The following is a 27,807-nucleotide window of genomic DNA, read 5'->3' as shown; positions in this document are numbered from 1 at the left end:
GTTGGGATAAATGTTGAGCAGTGATCGGTAGTTGGGATAAATATTGAGAAGTGATTGGTAGTTGGGATAAATATTGAGCAGTGATTGGTAGTTGGGATAAATATTGAGCAGTGATTGGTAGTTGGGATAAATATTGAGCAGTGATTGGTAGTTGGGATAAATGTTGAGCAGTGATTGGTAGTTGGGATAAATGTTGAGCATTTATTGGTAGTTGGGATAAATGTTTATCTGTGATTGGTAGTTGGGATAAATGGTGATCGAGTGATTGGTTGTTTGCGCAAGCAAATCTCGGTCAGGTTTTTACACACTGGTGGTGAGCCGACCAAACCTGATTCCTGATCGCAAGCAATGATAAGAAGCCACACACGACATTACAAACCGATCTTTTTTTATTCATAACACTGAAAAGAACATCACACTGAGGTAAGTTAAGTAATCCAACAATGTGGAGGGGTTTTTTTTTCCCACAGTCTCACACCAAACAACAAAATCCTGTCCTCATGAGAATCACAGTTTTGCTAAGAGTCAGATTCATCGCTCTTTTCCTTCCAAAACGTAGCATTGTCTCCTTTTTTTAATCCATAACAGAACCGAAACGCCAAACTTGCAAACATTTTAGACTGTCAGACAAAATAAATAATAATAAAAAAAAACAACCCCTGAAAATGATCATTCTTTTATGTAATGTTTTATTCTTTGATGATTTGATGCATTCTGAGCTGAGTGCTACTGTTCCTGCTGATGAGCCTTGGCACGAAAGTTTATGAGTGGGAGGAGTCCTGTGGTCCACAGTTCAGAGGTCAGAGGATGGTTTCCCTGCACACACTGATGAGGCTTTTGGGTCGTTGAGGAAGGTCGTGACCCGGGTCACCACTAGCATCCATTTGGCCTGATACCCGAGGTTTATTACACCGGCGCAAGGACGGGGAACTCAGAGCCCCACAGCTTTTTAGATGCAGATCGTCGTGTTTTTGGAAGCTGCTTGTGATTGGCTGCGAGTGTGACATCACCTGCGACATCAAAAAGTTTAACAAATGACTCAAAGCAGAGGCTCTCACGTCGGTCCGCTAGTCTTTTAGTTCCTGACCTAATCAAGGACTTTAGGTTGCTGGTTGAAGGTAATTTTTCTGTTTAAAAGGTCAAAGGTTGGACCTGAGTGTCTCTATCACTCGCAGGGTTTCCATTAAAACGTTTTTTTAAAACAAATTTCTGAAAAGACGCCAAGGTTAAAATGAGTTAGGTTTTCACCCTAACTCAGTGTAATAACCTTTTCTCGTGATATTAATTCCAATATTATTTATAAAGCACACAATAAAACAACATAGTTGACCAAATTCATTTCATTCAGGATTCTCCATTCATTTTTCTTTCGTATTTCCGAAATTTGCGCGTGGAAAAAGTACAGGCCGACTACATTTTCATTTAACCGAACGACTAATCCGGCTTTAAAGATAAACGCGGACTACGGTACGAGCCAGGTGGAGTATAAAGTTGAAACTGTATTACTGTTTTAACTTTAAACAGTTAAAGAATGCTATAGCGCAGCGTTCCTGAATTCTCGATTTTGATTGGTCACAAGGTGTCGATTCATTTTCGATAACAGCAGCTCCGACAGGTTTATAGTAAGGCACTCGTTCTAACGTGTCATCGTTTCTATAGTAACGACTCACACTGGGACTGTTTCGTGAAAAATGGATGTTCCACAACATTAAAAGTAACTATAAATTGATAAAAAAAAAAAAGTATAAGAACACTCAGGATGTGCTTAAACAGGAAAGAAATCATCCCCGGCACGGCAACGGTAACTCCGCTTCATGACACCGACCCACTGTTGATTATTTTCCGATAACAGCACACCCCGAAATGTTCATTGCTTAGTACTGCTTACTTTTATTCCTCACCTGATCAAGAATACTGGCGCTGAACATGGCCTCCTCCATGTGCTTCTCATCCGATTTGATGACGCACTTGATGCTGTTGACCACCTGCTGCACTTCAGGAGGCAGGCTGCAGCTGGAGTGCTCCAGGAATCGCGCCACCAGGATCTTAGTGTCTTTGTAGGTCTGGAGGTCGGCTAGAGAGTGAGGGCGCTCGCTGGAGGCGGGGTGCAGCGTGCGGCCTTTCAGACGGAGTTCTGCTTTCCCGCAATCCTTCTGCTTCTTCGATCCAAGGCCGTTGTGTTTGGCACACCGGGATGCGGTACCGCCTGAAAGCTCCGTGAATGCTGTGGAGATGAAATATCAGCGGTAACTTCTACGTGACACATAACAGTGTGACAAAATATCACACTTAAAACAGGAACTAACATTTATGAAGGTGTGAAAATGTTAAACGAATGATTCCACGCAATTTTTTTTTTTTAGCTCCGCCCACACGTCCCGGTGTCTTTGGTGCGTTCTTACCTGTAGAATTACAACCACAGCTGTCAGCTACAAACAAAGAGATTAATACGCATTAATAAAGGGAAAATATTTACACACGATCTAAACAGAGAGAGAGAGAGATGGCTGACATACGTCTATCTACAGAGTTACAGGAAATAGGGTCGCTGGTGGACCGCACGATCCTCGCTAGCTTGCGGTACCGCCTGGCTCGGAGTGTGCGTGCTGAGGTAGAGGAGGGAGGTGGCACGGAGGTTGAAGAAGGTGACCAGACGCTGAAGCATAACCGGGCGCCCCGCGGTCGCCCTGAAGGAGATGGTAAAGCACCAGAGTCGGAGGCACAAGGCTGGACTTCGGGTACTGGAGGAACAGGAAGTGTTAGCTTCATACTGACTCGCTCTCTTGACTCAGTTGAAAGCTGGGTGGTTATGGAGCTCTCGTCCCTCTCAGGCGCGACAACGTTCTCGAGGCAGCGGGTGACGGGGTCCTGCGTGATCGAGGACTCGCTGGGATCCAGGTTAGTGTGAGAGCGAGCGTGAGAGCGAGTGCTGTGCTCCGGGCTGGTGCAGCTGGTACAGAGGGTCGTGTATGGAGATAAATCAGAACCCTGGACCTCCAGAGAGCACAGATCATCTGAGGAACAGCTCTGGTCAGGGACGTCTGCTGATTCGGACACCATCGGGGACGCGCTGTCCACTGACGCTGGGAGAATGACACAAAACAGATGCCAGTATTAACAGAATTTATTTCCAATAAAGAGATAACACATGCATTTGGGTGTGTTTAAGTCACAAATGGAGGCTATAACTATAGCTCTGTATATTCAGAGATGATACATGGGGTTGCCAGGGTTGTGTTTTTAATGCCAAACTGGGCTAGTTATAAAACACAAAACGCCTTCAAGACCTGGTTTCGAAGAAAATAATGCGAATTAAATGTAATCAATTTCCACAAAAAATAGCCTAGGAGCAAACAAAGGGAAAGTATAAGCGCAGACAGTGTCCCTAAAATATCCAGAACTATTTTTGCGTGAAATGCTTGTGCACTGCAGTGACCACCTTTCCCTCGTGAAGACGGAGAGAAAAGACACAAACGTGCATCCTTTCTCCGACGACTAAACATTTTGGGTTTGTTTCAGGTCTCGGTGTGAAGTTTTTGCGAAGAAATTGCGCTGGAAATCTTTTCTAAGACCTGGCAACCCTGTCTAAACAGAGACCAGTTTTAAGAAGTTTTTTTGTTTTTATTTCCAGCTCGATTTCCTTTTGGTACATTTATTTCCATATTTTGTCTCAGGACATAACCTTCTGTGCTACTTTAGCGTGAATTGTGATGAATTCTCACCCTGAGTGCTGAGGCCGGTCGCCGTGTTCCTCTCGCACACGCTGGACTCGCTGGCCTGCTGCTCCAAACTGGTGGTGGCCTACATCGAGCAAACAAAGCAAGACCTGTACATTAACATCATATCTATTACATAATCGTGTCTATTAGAAGAACACCGATACCACAGTGAGGACCAGAAGTCCGAGTCGAAAAAGTCTGGGTAGTCTACCAAGAACGATTTGTATTTCATCAACAATCAAAGCCTAACTAAATACACAATCGGAAACCTTACAGGTTTATTTTAGCTCATCGAGGTACAAAACGTATCCTCAAAGATACTTCAGTTGTCGTTAAGATCCAGCTGATGACTAGCACTCTCATGACAAACATTCGTACATCAGTGCACTTGGATGATATTTATTAATCGAGATGATTTCAAACCGAGAGAAATCCTTTATGTTGTGCACCATGAGAAACGAAGTACAGTATTTTCCCAAGATCCAAACAATGTCAATGGAACCTCGCAGGTTTAAAAAAAGAAAAAGAAAAAGTGGCTCCAATTATGTACGTTAATGACGTTATGGTACAAAAGACGCATCTTATCGTATGATTGCTGTGAAACCTGATCTCATGGGGAAGTGTACATGAACGATGGTGATGTGCTTGGATGGGGGTTTTTTTTCTTTCCAATTTCTAATAAATAAAAATACATTTTCATACAACTTGAGTCGTGCAACTTGTGATACAATAGTAACAAGGTGTGATGTTGTCCTAGTGACTAGATTCTTTACCCTAAACCCTCAGCGCAACTGTTGTGACACCATATTTTATATTAATTTGGCCGTTGTGTAGGATCCTGACGCACACTGGTAACTATTATCGTACGTGACGTTGTCTTCTGTAAAGTTTGGGCAAGTGGGACTTTGATTTTATCCACTGGGATAACGAGTGACTTGTGGAAAAGTGGATGTCGGATATCGAACACAGATTGTATCTGCTAGCCTGCAGACCGTTGTGAAGGACTTCTTCAATTCAGTTCAATTCGATTTTATTTGTATAGCGCTTTTAATACGTGTGTGAATTTATCCCTATCTGGCGAGCCGGTGGTGACGGTGGCGAGGGAAAAACTCCCTGAGATGATACGAGGAAGAAACCTTGAGAGGAACCGGACTCAGAAAGGAACCCGTCCTCGTCTGGGGAACGACGGATAGTGTGAAAGTGAAAGAAAGTTCATTATGGGTTTTATATGAAGTCTGTTTGTTGAACTAATCCACTGACTTCTTGCCTCCAGCACCATCACGAGCACTCATGTTAAACCTGGCGTAAACATTTCAAACATATCGGAGCCTTCCAGGCTTTTAGGACCACCTGGTGAACATGCTCATATGTGGGAGGAGGAGGCAGAGGAGGAGAAACCAAATGAGAACACATCCGCCTGAAAACGCTGACATCTGGCAACCCAGCCGTGTTGAAAAGATACTGACAAAACTGCATCAACAGGGGGCAATGTTGCCTTTCGTACCACTGTAATATCTTAATTGAGACACGTACACTCGCACACACTTCCTGATAGTGAAACGTTTTGTTGTAGGGTTCTACATAGAACCTTTAGGAGAACCTTTAAATGTTCTGTTGATACAGCGCTCCTGTTTAGTCTATAAACAGCTGACGTCGTCATGGCCATTTTTTTTTATTTTTTTTTTTTAGCAGTGATGTTTTTCAGCTGTTTTTTTTTTTTTTTTAAAAAAACTGAAAATGACAAAAGCTTCACCGATCATCACACAAGCACTTGAGGGTGTAACAACACATCGAGTCCGTGATGATACCGTGTCCCAAATGTTCTTTTGTTTAATCTCCCATGCATATTCGAGTACACAAATCCCTTCAGTCTCTCTTAGTAATCTCTTAGTCCCGTCCTGATTTGTGTGTTTGGAGTCTTCTCGTTTCCGAGGCCCTGTGAGGTCCACAGAGCCGTACAGGTTCGCATTTTTCATATTGGGAACGTGATTACGTTCATGAGTTCGCTCTACACGCCCTTACTGATTCTCCTACTCTAAACTCCTTTGCTGTTATTATCTAGCATTGATCACAGCGGCTGGGTTTATTGACCGCAGAGAGAAACATGGCTGCTGCAACCGCCTCCAAAACACTGATGGAGGGAGAAAACGACGGTCAAATAAAGTGCACATCTTTTACGTGTCATTAGGTGAACCTGACATTAAGCAGGATTCGGGAAGGAGCCGATTCCTGTATTAGTGCACCGTTCACATTAGCTGTGTAGTTTCTGGCTTGGTGAATGGTCTGACGTAAACGGAATCATTCATCCCCAAATGGAAAATGACGACTTTCAGCAGTTATCAGAGTGAATAAAGACACATCGGGTTCGAGACAGCGCCGTGCCTCATACACCTGTTTTATTCCTTCCGTGTGAACCCAAAGACCAACGCAGCACAGACCCACTTTACAGAAACCATTAAAGTGTCTTTTGCTTTTGTGGATTTTTACTTTTTAAGGCTTTCTTCACACGAGGATTCTTTCTACAAAAATAAAAGCATTGTCTGGCGTGCCTTCTGCGCCGGGACGAAGATGAAAAATAAAAGGATGACAGACACGGTAACCTTAAATCTAGTGGAGTTTACGTAGCTGGTATTGTTTTTATTAATAGTAAAAATAATCATAAAGATTCGATTTATTTCGCAACATGTACTATTCATCCAAATAATTCATGGATCAACAATGACAGGGCAGAATTTCCTCTTAAGTAAAATGTGTAGGTTCAAGTAAAAAGTAAAAAGGTAGCATTGAGTTACGTTAAACTTATTAAGTACAAATATGTAAATTTACGGACTTCATTCGCATATCGTAGCAACATGGACATTACTGTAGATCAGTATGCAAATTTACGAACTGTATATCAAATATGTAAACTTACAAACGTTCATTTATTGGAATAACATGGGCATTACTGTATATCGATATGCAAATTTAGAAAGAAAATATAAAATATGTAAATTTACGAACTATATATATATATAATATGTAAATTTACTAACTTAATTTATTGCAGTAACATGGACATTACTGTAGATCAAATATGTAAATTTATGAACTATATATCAAATATGCAAATTTACTAACTTCATTTACATATTGTAGTAACATGGACATCACTGTATATCGTTTGTAAATTTACAAACTATATATGAAATATGTAAATTTACAACCTTCATTTACTGTAGTAACATGGACATTACTGTATATCGATATGTAAAATGACGAACTATATATCAAATATGTAAATTTACGAACTATATATCAAATATGCAAATTTACTAACTTCATTTACATATTGTAGTAACATGGACATTACTGTATATCGATATGTAAATTTGCAAAGGATATATAAAATATGTAAATTTACAAACTATATATGAAATATGTAAATGTACAAACTTCATTTACTGTAGTAACATGGACATTACTGTATATCGATATGTAAAATTACGAACTATATATCAAATATGTAAATTTACGAACTTCATTTACATATTGTAAAAGCTGCATATTTTACTTAAGTGGAAATTCGGCCATTAATTTAAATACATTGAATTATACATGAATTGTTTTTTTCCCAGTGTATTTCACAGACCAGGCAACTTGCCAGAGCTTTGTTTTCGTTTGACTGAGTTTTCTCTATTGACTTGGATTTGTCTATGGAATTCTCTCGGATTTACTGGCATTTGTGCTTGGACTTGTCTTATTCTTGGGCATTGTTCTGGTTAAATATCTAGTCTGGACTGTGAGTTTGTAAAAAACAAAACAAAACAAAAAAAAACGTCGGTGCTGTCTTTTCTTTTCACACGCACAAAGTTTAACCAGAAGTAATTCCTTCTTGTAGAAAACAGTCTAATCATTCGAGCAATTCTCGAATGAAGCAGACTATATTAACATTTACATTTACGGCATTTGGTACACGCCCTTAACTTATCAGAGCAACTTACAGACGTCTCTACCAATAAATACATCCTGATATGGGGGTGGGGGGGTTATGTAGTAAGAAACGCACACAGACAACAGATTAAAAAAAAGTTTGGATATCCTGACATGGGTTCGGGAATACTTTGGTAAACCTTAGTCGGTCGACACCATTCGCCGCTGCATCCACAGATGCAAGTTAAGGATTTACTATTCAAAGCAGAAGCCGTACATCAACACTGCTCAGAAGTACCGCCGACTTCTCTGGGCTCGGTCTCATCTGAGATGGACAGTAGCAGTGGAATCGGGTTTTCTGGTCCGACGAGTCAACGTTTCAAATAGTTTTTGGACAAAACAGCCGTCAAGGAAAAGGACCATCCGAGCTGTTATCAGCGTCAGGTCCAAAATCCAGCGTCTGTCATGGTATATGGGTGTGTCAGTACCCATGGCAGGGGTAACATTTAGAATGTGTGGCGCATTACGAAGCGCAAAATAAAGCGACGGTGTCCCTGTACAGTCGCGCAGCTAAAGAAATGCATAATGGCCGAATGGAGGAAAATTCCACTCGCTAAACTTAACCAACTCGTCACTCAGCGTCCAAACGCTTCATAAGCCTTATTAAAAGAAAAGCTGATGTTGCACAGCGGTGAACAGTCGACTGCCCGACTCTTTTGGAGTGTGCTGCAGTCATCAGTGTATATTTTCAAATTTCCCAACGACTCCTCGTGCTCGTTTTTTCCATCCCGTCCCAACTTTTTCAGGATCGGGGTTGTAGGAAAAACACAGTCATTAACAAGAAAGTGTGCATGTAAACTTTCCTAATTTCTACATCTCGACTCCAACGGACGAGCAGCAGCTTGGTAACTGGTGGCTGTCGTAAACACCCTATAAACGAATAAATCCGTACGAGTCCTAACAGCCAGTTACGGCCGTGACTTCATTACAAAACGAACCGAGTGAGTATCACAGTTGTAAACATTGTTCCGAGTGCATTCTTTCCTTTGCTTCCTTCACGCAGAAGAGTGATGATGGCGCTACAGTACTGATGTTGAAGTTAAACAGGGCAGTTTACAGTGGAAATGGCTTCACGATGACATGAAAACAGGCGTAATAAGTCCACCGCATTTCGATTTCCTGCAAGGTGCTAAACATTGTTAAACAGAGCGCCGTGGATTCAAATCGGTCATAACAACATCCACGGATAACCCCCTGACAAGTCGATATGATATCTATATTTAGAACAGACCGCAGTGTGTAAATCAATATTCCTGTCTGGATTCTTAAAAAGACGTCAATGGAAAAAGAAAAAAAAGAGGAAAAGACGAGCAAAAGAACGTGGTGCTCGGATTGATTCCTGCACCACATTTAATCACTACCCCCACACACGCGCACACAACGTTTCGTAGTGCTTTCGTTACCCGACGTTGCATCCGCTGGGAGAAAATCAAACGGATCATTATCCCAAATTGCCGTCCTTTCTTCTTTTCATTAACGACGTGGAATTCCTCCTGACTGCTCCGGCACAAATTATAACCCACCGCAAAAGCCACTCTGAGTGACCGGGAAGAGCTCTTCAGTACGGCTTTGCGCAGACGAATGAGATTCATTGAAAAGGACTAACGCTTTCGGAATATTGCAAATCCCCAGGATTGCAAATCCTCATAAACTGTAGTAAGAACACGGGAATGCCCGTGTGAACGAAAATGAAATGATGCAATCGCTGACGCCTTGGCATTTCGTGTCTCGCGCAAATGAAACCGTCATCGGACTTTTTTTTTCTTTTTTTTTACGTGCTGTGACTCGAGACGTGAGCACGGCACTCTTTAAGATGAGGTCTTCGGAGGTCAGCAGTGAGTGAGGTCAACTGCAGAGGGAAATCTCCTGGTGTCCTTAATGACCGGCATTTATCACAGACGACAATCTCTCCTTCTCTTTCACACACATGTACACCGATAACCCAATCATGTTCTCCTTCAAATCATATCCTTACTTACCGCTAGCCTTTTAGGACAAACTGTCTTTTTGTACTCGTTCATCGACTTTTCTCTTCTCCGCAAGCGCAGTTACACACGTTCCGGTGCAGTTTTGTCTGTATTGCACGGACACGGTTCATTCCCGCGTCTCGCTCCTGCTTCAGTGAATAATCTGGCCTGGATGCTGTAGATTTGTACCCAAGCGCTGCTGCTGTAACCGTAAAGACTTCCCTGTTGCTCATCCCAGGAATCCTATCCCCAACACACTCAGTACTGTTTGTCTTTACTCTTTCGCATTTATATATTATAACGAATCGTAATCCCACCATCCGGTGCCATCAAGAAGAGGACGGGTTCCATTTTAAGGTTCCCTACTCGTGTCGTCTAAGAGTTTTTTTTTTTTTTTAACTCGATACTGTTGTGTGTGGTTTGTTCATTAAGGATCGAAATCGACATCCGGATTTCTGTAAAGCTGCTCTATGCGACGATGTAAAGGATGAAAAGCGCTGTGGAAAACGTTATTGAGAACTGAACTGAAGAGTATGGGGCCCGGAGATGCAGCCAGGTCCATAAGTATTTGGACGGCGACGCAAATTTTTGGGTCGTTTTGCCACCACGGTGAATTTGAAACGGTGCAATCGAGAGATTTATTGAAGACTTTCCGCTTTAATTCGAGGGTTTAAAGGGAAAAATATTCCAGCCAAATTACAGCCATTTCCTCCCCCTCCGTTTTCACAGAGCAAACAGAGGCAGAAGTAGGAGAATTGCGTCGCTGTCCAAATACTTATGGACCCGACTTTACCTGTATTTTATCGTGATTTTATCATGCGTTTGATCCTGATACTTCCGTATAAATCCCGCATTCACACTCTCAAGAATCTCACTATGTGAGTTTAGTCCGTTCGAATCAAACCCCGGTGTCTTCCTGAGAACTTTCTTCTTTCGTACGTAGCATTTAACACACACGTATTTATTTACAAAACCGCTACATAAACGTAATGAATGATCGGAATGATTTTCGGATTTTGGAATCGGATGATTTTGTGCTGGTGCACTGATTTAAAAGATGATGAAATTGTAATAAATTGATGCAACAATTGAACGAAGCATGATACGGTTCCTGATTGGCTGAAGGAAATGAAAGCTGCGGTTGAGTAAAGGTGTGTGTTACCTGGCTGGCGGGGGTCTGACCCACCACCGACTCGTACGGGGGAGGCAGCTCGGACGGATACACGATTCCCGGGCTGTTAATGGGAACACCGTATATGGCACTGAAGGGGGTGTGAGGGAAGTCTAGATGCAGACCTCTGATGGAGGAAAGAAAAATGTTATTTCAATTTAATCTCCACTCGCACTAACAGCAGAAACCACATGTGATGGTCACGTGACAGACACTAAAATCACAATTTTTGTTTAATTTCGACAAAGACCATTCATTTATACTTACATTTCACAATAACACTCCAAGGCCAAAACATCATGAACATCATAAATATGATTTATTAGCAAAAAAAAGTTTTGTGTTTCATATAAATAAATAAATAAATCATTTTATTGCCACATCTGGAGCACAAATCCAAACATCAGTATAAAGATAAATCATTCCTAGTCTCCAGAAAGGACTTTCCTGTGTTGTACCTCTGACAGTTACAAAGCGCTGACACTGGAGACTCCTTCCGTAAATGTAAAAATGTACGTTTTTCTTTGTTGTATTAAAAATTATTATTTAAAAAAAAAATCTGTTTATTATTAGTCTTAGATGATGTGGATTGGTTATGCGAAAGTCCCTGTGATTTGCAGCTGGAACAACTGTCAGAGCTGCTGTTATAGAAAATTAATCAACACCATCTGACCAATTAGACTTGAGAATTCAACAGAGCTGTGGTATTCATCCATCTTCCATACCGCTCATCTACCATACCATCCATCTTCCATACCGCTCATCTACCATACCATCCATCTTCCATACCACTCATCTACCATACCATCCATCTTCCATACCGCTCATCTATCATACCAGCCATCTTCCATACTGCTCATCTACCATACCATCCATCTTCCATACCACTCATCTACCATACCATCCATCTTCCATACCGCTCATCTACCATACCATCCATCTTCCATACCACTCATCTACCATACCATCCATCTTCCATACCACTCATCTACCATACCATCCATCTTCCATACCACTCATCTACCATACCATCCATCTTCCATACCACTCATCTACCATACCATCCATCTTCCATACCGCTCATCTACCATACCATCCATCTTCCATACCACTCATCTACCATACCATCCATCTTCCATACTACCTATCTACCATACCATCCATCTTCCATACCACTCATCTACCATACCATCCATCTTCCATACCGCTCATCTACCATACCATCCATCTTCCATACCACTCATCTACCATACCATCCATCTTCCATACCGCTCATCTACCATACCATCCATCTTCCATACCACTCATCTACCATATCATCCATCTTCCATACTACCTATCTACCATACCATCCATCTTCCATACTACCTATCTACCATACCATCCATCTTCCATACCGCTCATCTACCATACCATCCATCTTCCATACCGCTCATCTACCATACCATCCATCTTCCATACCGCTCATCTACCATACCATCCATCTTCCATACCGCTCATCTACCATATCATCCATCTTCCATACCGCTCATCTACCATACCATCCATCTTCCATACTACCTATCTACCATACCATCCATCTTCCATACCGCTCATCTACCATACCATCCATCTTCCATACCACTCATCTACCATACCATCCATCTTCCATACCGCTCATCTACCATACCATCCATCTTCCATACTACCTATCTACCATACCATCCATCTTCCATACCGCTCATCTACCATACCATCCATCTTCCATACTGCTCATCTACCATACCATCCATCTTCCATACCACTCATCTACCATACCATCCATCTTCCATACTACCTATCTACCATACCATCCATCTTCCATACCGCTCATCTACCATACCATCCATCATCCATACCGCTCATCTACCATACCATCCATCTTCCATACCGCTCATCTACCATACCATCCATCTTCCATACCACTCATCTACCATATCATCCATCTTCCATACCGCTCATCTACCATACCATCCATCTTCCATACTACCTATCTACCATACCATCCATCTTCCATACCGCTCATCTACCATACCATCCATCTTCCATACCGCTCATCTACCATACCATCCATCTTCCATACCGCTCATCTACCATACCATCCATCTTCCATACCGCTCATCTACCATATCATCCATCTTCCATACCGCTCATCTACCATACCATCCATCTTCCATACTGCTCATCTACCATATCATCCATCTTCCATACCGCTCATCTACCATACCATCCATCTTCCATACCGCTCATCTACCATACCATCCATCTTCCATACCGCTCATCTACCATACCATCCATCTTCCATACTACCTATCTACCATACCATCCATCTTCCATACCGCTCATCTACCATACCATCCATCTTCCATACCATCCATCTTCCATACCGCTCATCTACCATACCATCCATCTTCCATACTACCTATCTACCATACCATCCATCTTCCATACCGCTCATCTACCATACCATCCATCTTCCATACCATCCATCTTCCATACCGCTCATCTACCATACCATCCATCTTCCATACTGCTCATCTACCATACCATCCATCTTCCATACCGCTCATCTACCATATCATCCATCTTCCATACTGCTCATCTACCATACCATCCATCTTCCATACCACTCATCTACCATACCATCCATCTTCCATACCACTCATCTACCATACCATCCATCTTCCATACCATCCATCTTCCATACCGCTCATCTACCATACCATCCATCTTCCATACCGCTCATCTACCATACCATCCATCTTCCATACCGCTCATCTACCATACCATCCATCTTCCATACCGCTCATCTACCATACCATCCATCTTCCATACCGCTCATCTACCATACCATCCATCTTCCATACTACCTATCTACCATACCATCCATCTTCCATACTACCTATCTACCATACCATCCATCTTCCATACTACCTATCTACCATACCATCCATCTTCCATACCACTCATCTACCATACCATCCATCTTCCATACCGCTCATCTACCATACCATCCATCTTCCATACCGCTCATCTACCATACCATCCATCTTCCATACCGCTCATCTACCATACCATCCATCTTCCATACTACCTATCTACCATACCATCCATCTTCCATACCGCTCATCTACCATACCATCCATCTTCCATACTGCTCATCTACCATACCATCCATCTTCCATACCACTCATCTACCATACCATCCATCTTCCATACTACCTATCTACCATACCATCCATCTTCCATACCACTCATCTATCATACCATCCATCTTCCATACCGCTCATCTACCATACCATCCATCTTCCATACCGCTCATCTACCATACCATCCATCTTCCATACCGCTCATCTAGAATACCATCCATCTTCCATACCACTCATCTACCATACCATCCATCTTCCATACCGCTCATCTACCATACCATCCATCTTCCATACCGCTCATCTACCATACCATCCATCTTCCATACCGCTCATCTACCATACCATCCATCTTCCATACTTCCTATCTACCATACCATCCATCTTCCATACCGCTCATCTACCATACCATCCATCTTCCATACCACTCATCTACCATACCATCCATCTTCCATACCGCTCATCTACCATACCATCCATCTTCCATACTACCTATCTACCATACCATCCATCTTCCATACCACTCATCTACCATACCATCCATTTTCCATACCGCTCATCTACCATACCATCCATCTTCCATACTACCTATCTACCATACCATCCATCTTCCATACTACCTATCTACCATACCATCCATCTTCCATACTACCTATCTACCATACCATCCATCTTGCATACTACCTATCTACCATACCATCCATCTTCCATACCGCTCATCTACCATACCATCCATCTTCCATACCGCTCATCTACCATACCATCCATCTTCCATACCGCTCATCTACCATACCATCCATCTTCCATACTACCTATCTACCATACCATCCATCTTCCATACCGCTCATCTACCATACCATCCATCTTCCATACCATCCATCTTCCATACCGCTCATCTACCATACCATCCATCTTCCATACTACCTATCTACCATACCATCCATCTTCCATACCGCTCATCTACCATACCATCCATCTTCCATACCATCCATCTTCCATACCGCTCATCTACCATACCATCCATCTTCCATACTGCTCATCTACCATACCATCCATCTTCCATACCGCTCATCTACCATATCATCCATCTTCCATACTGCTCATCTACCATACCATCCATCTTCCATACCACTCATCTACCATACCATCCATCTTCCATACCACTCATCTACCATACCATCCATCTTCCATACCATCCATCTTCCATACCGCTCATCTACCATACCATCCATCTTCCATACCGCTCATCTACCATACCATCCATCTTCCATACCGCTCATCTACCATACCATCCATCTTCCATACTGCTCATCTACCATACCATCCATCTTCCATACCGCTCATCTACCATACCATCCATCTTCCATACTACCTATCTACCATACCATCCATCTTCCATACTACCTATCTACCATACCATCCATCTTCCATACTACCTATCTACCATACCATCCATCTTCCATACCACTCATCTACCATACCATCCATCTTCCATACCGCTCATCTACCATACCATCCATCTTCCATACCGCTCATCTACCATACCATCCATCTTCCATACCGCTCATCTACCATACCATCCATCTTCCATACTACCTATCTACCATACCATCCATCTTCCATACCGCTCATCTACCATACCATCCATCTTCCATACTGCTCATCTACCATACCATCCATCTTCCATACCACTCATCTACCATACCATCCATCTTCCATACTACCTATCTACCATACCATCCATCTTCCATACCACTCATCTATCATACCATCCATCTTCCATACCGCTCATCTACCATACCATCCATCTTCCATACCGCTCATCTACCATACCATCCATCTTCCATACCGCTCATCTAGAATACCATCCATCTTCCATACCACTCATCTACCATACCATCCATCTTCCATACCGCTCATCTACCATACCATCCATCTTCCATACCGCTCATCTACCATACCATCCATCTTCCATACCGCTCATCTACCATACCATCCATCTTCCATACTTCCTATCTACCATACCATCCATCTTCCATACCGCTCATCTACCATACCATCCATCTTCCATACCACTCATCTACCATACCATCCATTTTCCATACCGCTCATCTACCATACCATCCATCTTCCATACTACCTATCTACCATACCATCCATCTTCCATACTACCTATCTACCATACCATCCATCTTCCATACTACCTATCTACCATACCATCCATCTTGCATACTACCTATCTACCATACCATCCATCTTCCATACCGCTCATCTACCATACCATCCATCTTCCATACCGCTCATCTACCATACCATCCATCTTCCATATTACCTATCCTACACAGGGTCGCGGACAGCCTTGAGCTAATCCTAGGGGACTCGGGGCTCAAAGCAAAAGACACCCTTGGACGGAGTGCCAACCCATCGCAAGGCACAATTCACACACTACGGACAATTTAGAGACGCCGATGCAGCCTACAACGCGTGTCTTTGGACTGGAGGAGGAAACTGGAGTACCCGGAGGAAACCTCCAAAGCACGGTGAGAACACGTCAATTCGGAGGCCGGGATTCGAAGCCCCAACCCTGGAGGTGAGAATTTTATCAATCTTAAACAAATGCAGACGACGTGGCGGGATTTTTAAAAACATACATTTCATACAAATCAATCCTGCGGACGTTAGAAACACGCGGTCTCCTTTTTCTGTCAGGATATGAGACCCTTTTTCTGTCACCCAGTGAGACTGCAGTTATTATTATTATCTATTACTTCAATTCCTCACTTCTTTAACCTTACCTCATACTACTGAGGTATTAAACACTGTTTTTTTGGTTTGAAACATATATATCATTCTGTTTATACTGAGTGTGACCCAGGGCCAGAGTGACTCATCAGCGGGACAAAACACACACACACACACACACTCACAGAGCTGTTTCGCAGTCTAGGCAGTCAGGGAAGAGCTTCACCTTAGTTTAGTTATACCAGCTAGCTTTAATGAACATCATGGAGCATTAAATGCAGCCATGTTACAGCATTATGTTCCTTTAGTTTGGACTTTCTGAGCCATGCTTTTGGAGAAGCACAGGGGTTTAAATTAGGATTGGCAGAATTTTCAACTAACGTTACACATAGTTTAATTCTATACGATCCAGATTTGAGTCAAATTTCCAAAACATCAACAAATGAACATTTAAAACTGTAAAAAGTTATTTTTTTTAGTTATTGTTATTCTGAACGGTAACAAGAAGATTAAACATGACCCTTGTGTATATATATTAAACATGACCCCTGTATGTATAAATATATATAAAATAAACATTACCCCTTGTTGCATGCTTTGTTGTTTTTATATAAATCTGCTGTGTAGTTTTCTGTTTATTTAATATTTAATGGAAGGAGTCTCCAGTGTCAGCGCTTTGCAACAGTCAGACGTAAAGCTGTAACTTTGAGTTTTCCGACATCTTCGGGACGGAGGAGTTTACGCGTTGCGCTTCCTCTGTAACATGAAAAGTTGCGTCCCCCCCCCTCTGATTAACTTCATGAGAGAAAAAAAGAGATAACGTGATGGAATGACTGTTTAACGTTAGCGTGATAACAGGATCTAACTTATTCCGTGGTTGTTCCACAATATTAAATGTGACTATAAATAGTTTAAAAAAAAAACAAAACATGACGTCAGTAATTAATAAACGTAACCGTTGGCAAATCGCCGCAGTGTTAGAGGAATGAAACGCTTCAGGATGTGTGATGCTGAAGGAAAATAATCCACTGGGGTATATGTGCGAGTGTGTGTATCTCGGTGTGACTGTACCTCTGTCCCTCCAGTACGGGGGTGCAGGTGTACTCTGGAGGGTAGTACGGCGGAGGGGGGATGGGCGGGATGAACTCGTCGAAGTCCAGCGTCTGGTGAAGGATGGTGCCGTGAGGGGTCATGCAGTCGGCGCTCAGAGTCCGCGCCCTGTGAGGCATGAACTGGAACCACAAGGAAATACTTTTATTTATTTATGTATTTATTTATTTATTTATTCACAGGAATATTACGCGTAACATCCTGTGGTCCGCTTTGAAGTTCACTATAAAAGTAGACACTCGGGGCTTTAAGAATTTGCAGGTTTTCATGAGTTTTTCCTGGTTATTAACCTAGCCTACTAGCTTTAAATGTTATCATTTTATCATAGCGGTTGTATACAGTGTTTTAGTATCAAAAAAGCTTTACTTGTGCTGTCTGATCGATCTCTGTACCATTGTTATTGTGCAGAGGTGTGAATTGAAGGGCTCACACCCCTCCCTCCCCTTTCCCATCGCCCTGCTCACCAGCAGCTAAACCCGGTCATGATACTCTACACACAGAAACCCAACGGTGTCCTGACTCCTCTTATAACAGACTTGCTGCGATAAAATAACAACATTTGTTCATACTGAGATCACAATCCAGGCTCTTGTTATCTCAGACCTGGACTACTGCAACATACTACTCCTGAGCCTCACGGCGAGCTCCATCAAACCCCTTCAGACGATTCAGAAAGCAGCAACCAGCCCCGAAAAACCCACGTCACACCCCTCTTCGTCTCCCTCCACCGGCTTCGTGTAGAATTCAGGGCCTTGACGTTCACGTACAAGACCTTGTCTGGAACGGCACGCCACTGCCTCAACACCCTCCTCGAGGTTTACGTCCCCTCACGCAACCTGCGCTCGGTTAACGACCGACGCTTAGTAGTGCCCGCTCGGCCAATTCCTTATGTGAAAACGATCAGATATTTATGGCGACACTCGATGCCAGAATGCAGTAACACGAGTGGACAAATGTGCTGCGCAGTCCCAGTCCTGGAGTCAAATTCACGATCTCCCAATGAAAGAGGAGCTCAAAAGCCCTTATACGTTTCGTTCTACGTTTATAGCAGTGTTATAATAGGTTTACGTACACACAGGAGAGAAATCAGACAGACTGTCCTGAGGTACACTTGTTTCTTTGTGCTTTAAACTGTTGTTTTTGTGGCAGTGAGTGTGTTTGATGATTTCTTTGTATTGCCACCTTGCACCATGAGACGAGACTAATCCCCCTCTTGCTCCAGTGATCCGTACAGCAGCCGGAAGCACGCTAAATATCACGCACACACACACACACACACACACACACTACAGCCATTCATCTCGTCTCATTCTGATGATTTACCACAGTGGCCATAAACCCACACACCTTATTTATATGCAATATTAAAACTTTATATCCTCGTCAGTTTATTTCCTCACACATAAAAATAACACTTAAGGACCTCTTAAAAATTGGGGTCACCGAGAAAGCCGTGGTCCTCGACCATCTTTTATTCCTGCTTTATTTTCCAACAGCAAGCGTCCGTTCGAGTCCTTTAGATTGGACCAAATCTCGGTTCGGTTCCATTTTTGATTTGTAAATCCTGGAGATCGTGAGTGGGTTTCACTAAGCTAGCTATTTTAGCTGACTACTCAGTTAGCAAAGAAACTCGTTAGCACATAATGTACTGAACCGGGTAATTAGAAAGGGAATATGTGCAGTGTATTGTTCCAGAGAAAACAGACGTTGTGCCTCGCGCTTGTTGCAGAGATGCGTACCTCTACAGTACACACGTATACTCTTGCGCAGAGTGTCCACTCATGGTGCACTTTCCAATTCTGGGAATTAATTTGAGAGTGACTGCAAAGAGATACCACCCTTTTTTTTTTTTTTTTTTAAATTAGCAAGATGTTAGAGATCAGTCTGTGGTAGTCTGTAGCAGTCGTCTTTGCAGCGGTATGCTGGGGAGGTGCTATCAGAGCTGGAAGCTGCAGAAAATACTCTCTTGGTCTTGGGCTAGCTAGCAACAGGTTATATCAGATTTAGGATTTTTGGAGAACGAAACAAACAAAAACAAAAACCCAACAACTTCAACGAAATTCTTCTAGCGAAATTACAGCTGAATAAGAAGTGAAACGTAGCGCTACCCCTAACCCGTCCGTCATTCTGAGCCCACCACGCCCTCTGAATTCCACGATGCAGGATGCTATACTGGAACATTACGATGGTTTGGAGAAAACACAACAGTCAAGTATACGCTGCTCGGTTGCAAATCTGTGTAACCAAACCAACAGTTATGTAACTCTGCAAATGCGCAGTGCCATATGCGATCACTCTGAACGCTTGAATATGTGCTCAGTGTAAATGATATGCTCTTGGATATGATTCATTCTAATGGCCCTGTGTTGTTTTTCCACTCCAATTTATTATAGCTGGCGCATTTTATCCCTCTTAACTGCCTCCATCCATTCTCCATGATACAACGGGACAGACTTAAGGGCAGGACTGTGATGTGTATATACACACAAACACACAAACACACACACACACACACACACACACACACTTACCATCTGCAGAATATCAGTAGAGACCATCTGCATGCAGCACATGGCCGTGGCAAGAGCGCACACGATGGTGGAGATGACATTTAATGCACATACACTAAACAACAGCTCCTGCACAGAGAGAGAGAGAGAGAGAGAGAGAGAGAGAGAGAGAGAGAGAGAGAGGTAATAATAAGACATCCGAAGAATGGCGCTGTATCTGAAGTCAAAACGATGTGTGGTGGTGTTTTTTTTTGTCCAGGGTTCTGCTCACGATAAACGTTTCTGATTGCTAACATTAGCCTCTTAGCTACCAAGGTAGCTAGGTGGCTAAATCCTGTTAGCTAGGAACTTTCTAAACCACCATGGTGACTAGCATGACTGTTTGCTGTCCTGTAGCTAAGTAATGTTAAAGTTAATGTTATCTAACAGCTTTTTGGATATTTCTACCGATTCTCAAATCGGATTGATTGATTGGTAGAATAAAAAATGTAAAAAAAAAAAAAAAAAGGTTGACATATCGATATGTCGACGTTTTCTGTGAGGAAATGTTTATTTAACATTTATGGAAGGAGTCTCCAGTGCGAGTGCTCTGTAACGGTCAGAGGTAGAGCTGTAACTTGAGTTTTTCCCCCACACAGGAAAGCAAAGCGTTATGTGTTGAGGTTTTTCAATAACAAGCTGCAATTTTTGCCTGATTAACTTCAAGGGCGCGAGAAAAAAAATCCCAGCGAGGCTGACGAGTATAACCTTGCTACAGTATAACCTTCCACCACATTAAGTGTAACTATAAATGGATAAAAAGTCTGATGCGTTATTGTTTATAATAAGGAAAGGATGGTAATCATTGGCAAACCGCTGTGGTATAATAGGAATAAAACACTTCCCATGCTGTTACAGGGAAATGGTCGGCGTCAGAGTGGTCACGGTAACTCTGCTTCATCACACCGCGGATTATTTTCCGATCACAGCACACCCTATGCGTTATATTCCTTTCATAACTGGAAACATTTTGAAAGGTTTCACTCCCAGGTTGCTAAGGTTAAAGGTTACGGGTCACGTGTTGAAAACTTTGGCTAGAAAACCAAACGATTCGACGTTAACGTTATTTCCTGCTAAGCTGTGAATATGATGGCGTTATTAAAGTCTGCTCAGCTCTTAATACAGTATGTCCATCCAGTTTGGTTTACTATAGAATATACGTACGGACCGTTTAGCTGTTTATCGCTGGTCTCATTCTCTTTCTCGAATTACCGTTACTGCAAGGAAATAAATAACCTCCGACACCGTATGACACGGACATGCCACTTTATAGAGATAAAATCTCTTAACAAGCACGTAAAGATCTTAAAACGAGCGGGCCGTGATGTGTGTGCTGTCGCCGAGTCATGCAATCCCCAACGACGGCCATTAGAGTGGCTTAACGTCGCCTCGCTTCCCATAAAGTACGCGAAATATTGTGACATAATGCCACATATCACTGCGTTCGTCCTGTCAAAACAACAAGAGCCTCCGAATTCACGGCAGGGAATGCAGGGTTCTATTACAGCAGACACCAGCACTTGCACTTTGAGCCGCTGTGATAGACCTGACTGGACATAAAGCAGGGGTGGAGTACGGGCTATGGGTTTATTTATAACGGATATAGAGGTCACAAAGAACAAACTCTACTCCCTATTGCCTTTCACAAAGCATTTCCCTCATTTGGTATAGAACTACGGGTGACAAATTAAAGGACGGAAACAACAAAGTGTTTTAGTGATTCCTCGGCCCACAGCGAGACGCGAGAACGGCTTCAGTGCACCTCGTGATGGATAAACATTTGGAGAAAATTTGAGACAAATAAAACGTCAAGTCAAAATAAAGACACTAGTGTGACGTTTTAGCAAATAACGTTTCGGGGGAAAAGTTCTGTTTCGGTGACATTATCAAAAACAAACGAATACAAAAAAGTACTATCGTATAAAATTAGTTATACGTATTAGTATTATCAAATGAATTATGATCTTGCTTCCGCAATCAGTATTAATGCAATTTATTAGCTACAGTAGCTAGCTCATCGTACTTTGCATTTAAAAGTCTGAGATCCAGCTGCGGCTCACCCATAGGGGAAAAGTTGTGAACCCGACCGTTTATATCAGTCTTTATATCAACGAACGTTAGTGTTCATAAACGTCTGCTGAAACACCAATGCTACCTCTTTTGAGTGACGCACAATTTTTAAAAAATGATAGAAAAGCGATATTCCACTGATTTGCTCGCATTTCTTGCATGTTAGACTTATTAGTACACCTAGTGGCCAAAACTTTGAACTGCAACCGGCATTAATAAAAGCTTATTCGGGGCAGGAATCACGATGGCCCGTTGCTCGGTCTAAGAACATTTTCAGCGGAGGAGGAGCGGACGGGACAGTTAATGATAGGGTTGCCAGATTGGGCTGGTTTAAAGACACTCTACGTTGTATTTTTTTTAAATAGCAAATAATCAGCATGAACTCTAATAAAAGTACAGATAATGCGTGTACTGAATCATTTCGATTGTACGATACTGTATATTACAAAGATTAAAAGACGGATAGGGGGATTATGGATAATGTAGATAATGGATGGATAGTGGATAATGTCCGTATAACAGAAACGCGTGGTCACCATGGTGACCTCGTATCCCACGCACAGGCTGAGAGGAAAAAAAAAGAAAGGAATAAAAACGTGTCGTACTTTTTTCCGACGTCAGATGTTTTTTTTGGGGGGTTGTTTTCGGGGCTTTCGTTATTAATGTCGTCCTGCTCTACCAAAATCTACGTTCGCGTGGAGAGACGGGACGCCGCCGCTTTTAATTTTCCGATACTGATACTGAAACCCCGAGTATCGGCCGGTACCGATGGTACTCATCTGACATGGTTTTCTTTAAAAACTACAGTAGTATGCTTTAAAATATATATCTTTTTCTAGCTGAAGGACTTTAGTTAAACTCTTTCACGCAAAAATCATTGACGTTGTAAATATAATAAAGTATAAAGCGTAACTATAATAAAATCCATCCCAACGAAAGAAAAAAAAAATCCCAGTCCAGTTTCTTTTCCGAATCCAATTCGGATCTTTGGCATTTGTTACAGGAGCTAAAATCCGATATGTTTTCTCTGATATCCACTCCATCAGGGGTTTATTTATTCATTTTTGCTGGTATCGGCCCGGTACCGGTACCGAGTATCAGATCAGTGGCATTTCTGGTCATGAGTTGCTGCTGTACAGAGCGGATTACGTGATCGGGCTAGGAAACAGGCCTGTGGGAAGCAGTGTGTGTGTGTGTGTGTGTGTGTATGATAGAACTTGTGAGGTCAAACAAGAGGCCAAGCTGTCGCTTTTGGCATGAACTGGGTTCCATCGCCTGTCTGTCCACCGAGCTGCTGCTAAACGCACTCCAAAGTCACATTCGCAAGACAGCTAGTTATCTCGCTAACTCGATAAACGAAACCCGTAAATCCCATCCACATTTCAACAGACGTAGGAGTCGAGTGAGATATGAATAACGGAGGAAATGACTTTCTAAAAGAGCTAAGAAGTTGCTAGTGATTGTTTCCGTCTAGTCTAAAGACTTTACTGTACAACGCGGCTTTGCTAGGAAAGCTCCATTTGTTATAGAGAAATGTACGCGACTGAAAACTAGCCCAAACTAGTCGTGCTCTTATATGAAAAAGATCCCGGATATGGCGGTGTAATGATACGGCGGATTTACTGTTACCGCCCTCAAGTGGATGATTTCCTCGTAGCAACACGTCCTAAAGTGTTTTACTCCTCTTATACTACAGTACGACGGATTTACCAAAGATTACCATCAGTAATGGACTAATAAACGACACATCGTACTTTTCGACCGTTTACGGTCACATTTGATGTCGTGGAACGTCTGGGAAACAGGTTCTCACTTGCCTTCTAGCAGCTGCAAACACCCGTTCCCTCACCGGCCTCTCTTTATTCTCTCTCTTAAAGATAATAAGACAAAAAATATGCAGCGTGTCATGTCATGCTCCCGAGAAACAGCAAAGCGTAAATGTAAGCTGTAAAAAAAAACACAAAAAAAAAACAAACAAACAAACCTACAGCTTTACCTCTGATTGGTGCTGACACTGGAGACTCCTTCCATAATTGTTATAGATAACATTCAGTATAAGTGCAGTCTTGCTCGTGCGATATTGCTTAAATATACTACATACATAATTGGTCAGTTTATTCTACATATTTTAGTAAAAAACTTAATATTAGCCACTCAGTTTGAGCTTTGCCTAGTTACTAACTCCGTCTGACCCAATCAGCGCCGTGGTATAATAATAATAATAATAATAATAATAATAATAATAATAACAATAATAATAATAGTATGATATATATTGTAATCACCTTACGTGAACTTATAGGAATTACACCCCATCATACAGCACTCTACACACTCCGAGTCCTGCTCTCCGCTCCACCCGTACGATCCGGAGCGAGCCGTCATCACGGCGAGCGTGACTGAAACGCTCAGACGCAGCGAAGTCGAACGCGGAGTGAGCACTAATCACTGCCGCATAACTAATGATCTCCGAGCTTCATCTGCACGCTATCATCCCGCAGAAAGACGTTTCCAATAAGACCGAACCCTGTACGAGCAGCGTGTCATTTCCTCTCCTCTAAATAGGCCATGTGCTCGCCAAATGTCAAATCTAAAATCGAATCCGGTTGGAAAATAGAGAAATCCCCGGTGTGCGTGATGGAGAGTGTGCATTTCTCTCGACACCCCTAACGCAATATCGTCACGCACAAGGGGAAGCCAAGCCGTACGAGGCAAGTCGTAAACACGCTTATATCTGACCGAAATGACGGCTTCAGTTACGGACAATTATCCAGAGTTAGTGAGACATTTCAAGCTTCCGACATACAAAGTTTAAACTCTATTGTGTAGCTTTATGTTAGCGTCAATGTCATTTTCAAACGATTAAAAAAATAATGCGTGTCATTTCCCCCAAAGCACTGCTTTCATATTGTTGTTGTTTTTTTCACGTTTTACAAAATCTTAAGAGATGTTACTCCAGCCTTTTGAATCTTTTTTTTTTTTAAAGAAAATGTAAAAAACATATAAAAGAAAAGAAAGAATATATATATATATATATATATATATATATATATATATATATATATATATATATATAAATATTCTTTACGTATTATTAGGTATTAGGTATATATATTGATAAATTTATATGTAATTTATATTTAATATGTAATTTATATATTTATATGTAATTAGTATTAGGTATATATATATATTTATAAATATTCTTTAGATTATTAAATTATTGATATTGGTTTTGGTAAAATCTGGATTAGTGAAGATTGTTTACTTTTAAACAATTTTTTATTATTAATATATATATATATATATATATATATTTTAACCTTTTAAAGACTTTTTCAGTTTTGATTCTGGATCTTGACAGCAATTCAAAAATAATAATAATAAAAAATATTCTTTAGTAGTCTAAATGATTTCTACTAAATTCTACTACTTTTTTTTTCTTTCTTTGAATAATACTTAATATTTTAAGGATATTTAAGCAATATTTCCAAGAGCCTAAATGATTTAAAAAAAAACCCCAACATTTCGTGTCTGAGAAACACTGCTCTGGAAAGAACAGAGATTATTAATCCAGACTTTTAAACAAGAAGATTTACACAAGATTTTACATATTTGGTCGAAATGTGATATTTGGTAGTACTGGTAAACAATTTCTTTAAATAAAAGAAGTTTTATTTCTGCAAAACACCGCTTTGAAAATTACTGGCACCATAAAGTTTTACAAATCTGGAACAGTTAAAGATCTTGAAAGCAATCTTTTTTTTTTTTTAACGACAATTTGCTTTTTTTTTTTTTTTTTTTTTAAAGATACTGTTTTGGACTGCTAATTATTTTATCACACACATTAAAAAATATCACTTATTTAAAGGAATCTGATTAGAATTTTTCGAGCGTGAACGACAGTCTCTCTAATTGTTTAATTATGTGTGATATTTTACGCTCAATCATTTTTGGCACATTCATACTCTTCTGAAAGGTGCCAATAATTATGGAAATGACTGTTGGTTGCTTTCTCTAAAAAAAAAAAAAAGATGCAGAAAAAAATTCAATGTGCTTCTAGGTCAAGTGTATTCATTTCGGTCTGCGGGAACACGCTGCATGCATTATTATATTCCAACACACACACACACACACACACACACACACACACACACACACACACACACACACACACACACAGAGCTCTCCACTTTCCCACTGCCATTTCCCATCATTCCTTTGTGCGTTCTCACAATCTATATAACACATAGTCGGGCGTGCTGAAGGTATACTCCTGTGAGAGGGCTTTCTCCTCGCCGTGTGATTGTTACACCGAGTGCAGACATCTGTCTCGCAGACGTGCGTTTGTCTTGTCGCGCGCTTTTCCTCAGAGACGTCTGCACTCGCATACTGATGTGAAGAAGCCATGTTGTTCTGCGCTAACTTTGTGTAAAGCTCCAATAGCGTGCGCGTGCCCTCGGGTTCACCCCTGAGCTGCCCTGAGGGGGTCACACAAGGTCGTTTTGCTATGACGGGGAAAATCACTCCTGGATAATTCCTCACGTACTGATGCCATACGGCCAAAGGTGATATTTTACGCGATGAAGCGGAGTTACCGTTACCACCCCTGTTTTAAACCATGGAAGAACAACACCTCGTAATCTTCATCCGTTTAACGTTGAGGAACGTCCACGAGTCAACTTCCTGTTCTCACTTCCGCTACAGTCACCACGTCACCAGCGTCCGTTTTTCAGACCGTTCCAGAATTATTGACACTCTTTATAAAAATGAGCACGGAGGGATATTTTGAGCTTAAATATTGAGCATTCAACCCCCCCCCCCCCCCCCCCCCCAGACCTAAACAGCATTATTTGTGCATATGTACGGTATATATGTACAGTGGGTTTAAAAAGTCTACACACCCCTGTTAAAATGGCAGGTTTTTGTGATGGAAAAAATTGAAACCAAGACAGATCACGTCAGAACTTTCTCCGCCGTCGGTATGAGACTGCAACGTATGAAAAGTGAAGCGAGAAAAAAAACAATCAGAAACATTTTGGGGAAAATACAAAAAACGTATACACGAGAGATTGTTGGAATCTTTCCGCGAGATTTTGGGGCGTGGCTCTGGGGAGCCATGTTCTGGGGATTTGTGTTCATTCAGAGACGAGAGCATTAGTGAGGTCGAGGTCAGGCGCTGATGTTGGTGTTCATGTGCTTCGAATTTTGAGGCTGCGGTTTGGTGAAGAACCGCGTATGGGTGTGATGGTCAGGTGTCCACATACTTTCGCACTTTTGCATACTTTTTTTCAAGTCACATCTTTTCCTCTTGCCACCTTGATCCAAAATGGAGGTCAACCG

The 27,807-nt window shown here is 41.7% G+C and overlaps 1 protein-coding gene across 5 annotated transcripts in view; it reads right to left on the bottom strand.

Annotated features, from left to right (window-relative positions):
* Positions 1 to 371: 371 nt before the first annotated feature.
* Positions 372 to 27,807, bottom strand: part of fam189a1 (family with sequence similarity 189 member A1) — a 135,263-nt gene continuing 107,827 nt past the window's right edge. For all 5 annotated transcript variants that reach the window (XM_053676571.1, XM_053676572.1, XM_017458504.3 and 2 more), the window contains 8 exons: positions 20,377 to 20,484; positions 17,807 to 17,967; positions 10,821 to 10,956; positions 3,723 to 3,801; positions 2,517 to 3,083; positions 2,403 to 2,429; positions 1,902 to 2,224; positions 372 to 1,010 (listed from right to left, as the gene is read on the bottom strand). In XM_053676571.1, coding sequence (XP_053532546.1) covers positions 801 to 1,010; positions 1,902 to 2,224; positions 2,403 to 2,429; positions 2,517 to 3,083; positions 3,723 to 3,801; positions 10,821 to 10,956; positions 17,807 to 17,967; positions 20,377 to 20,484 — 1,611 coding nt within the window. In that variant the 3' untranslated portion in view covers positions 372 to 800. The remainder of the gene's footprint in view (positions 1,011 to 1,901; positions 2,225 to 2,402; positions 2,430 to 2,516; positions 3,084 to 3,722; positions 3,802 to 10,820; positions 10,957 to 17,806; positions 17,968 to 20,376; positions 20,485 to 27,807) is intronic.

Source organism: Ictalurus punctatus, chromosome 27 (assembly GCF_001660625.3).
Source record: "Ictalurus punctatus breed USDA103 chromosome 27, Coco_2.0, whole genome shotgun sequence".
Classification (NCBI taxonomy): domain Eukaryota; kingdom Metazoa; phylum Chordata; class Actinopteri; order Siluriformes; family Ictaluridae; genus Ictalurus; species Ictalurus punctatus.
Note: the sequence above shows the minus strand (reverse complement) of the source record. Positions and strands in the feature narration are given on the sequence as shown.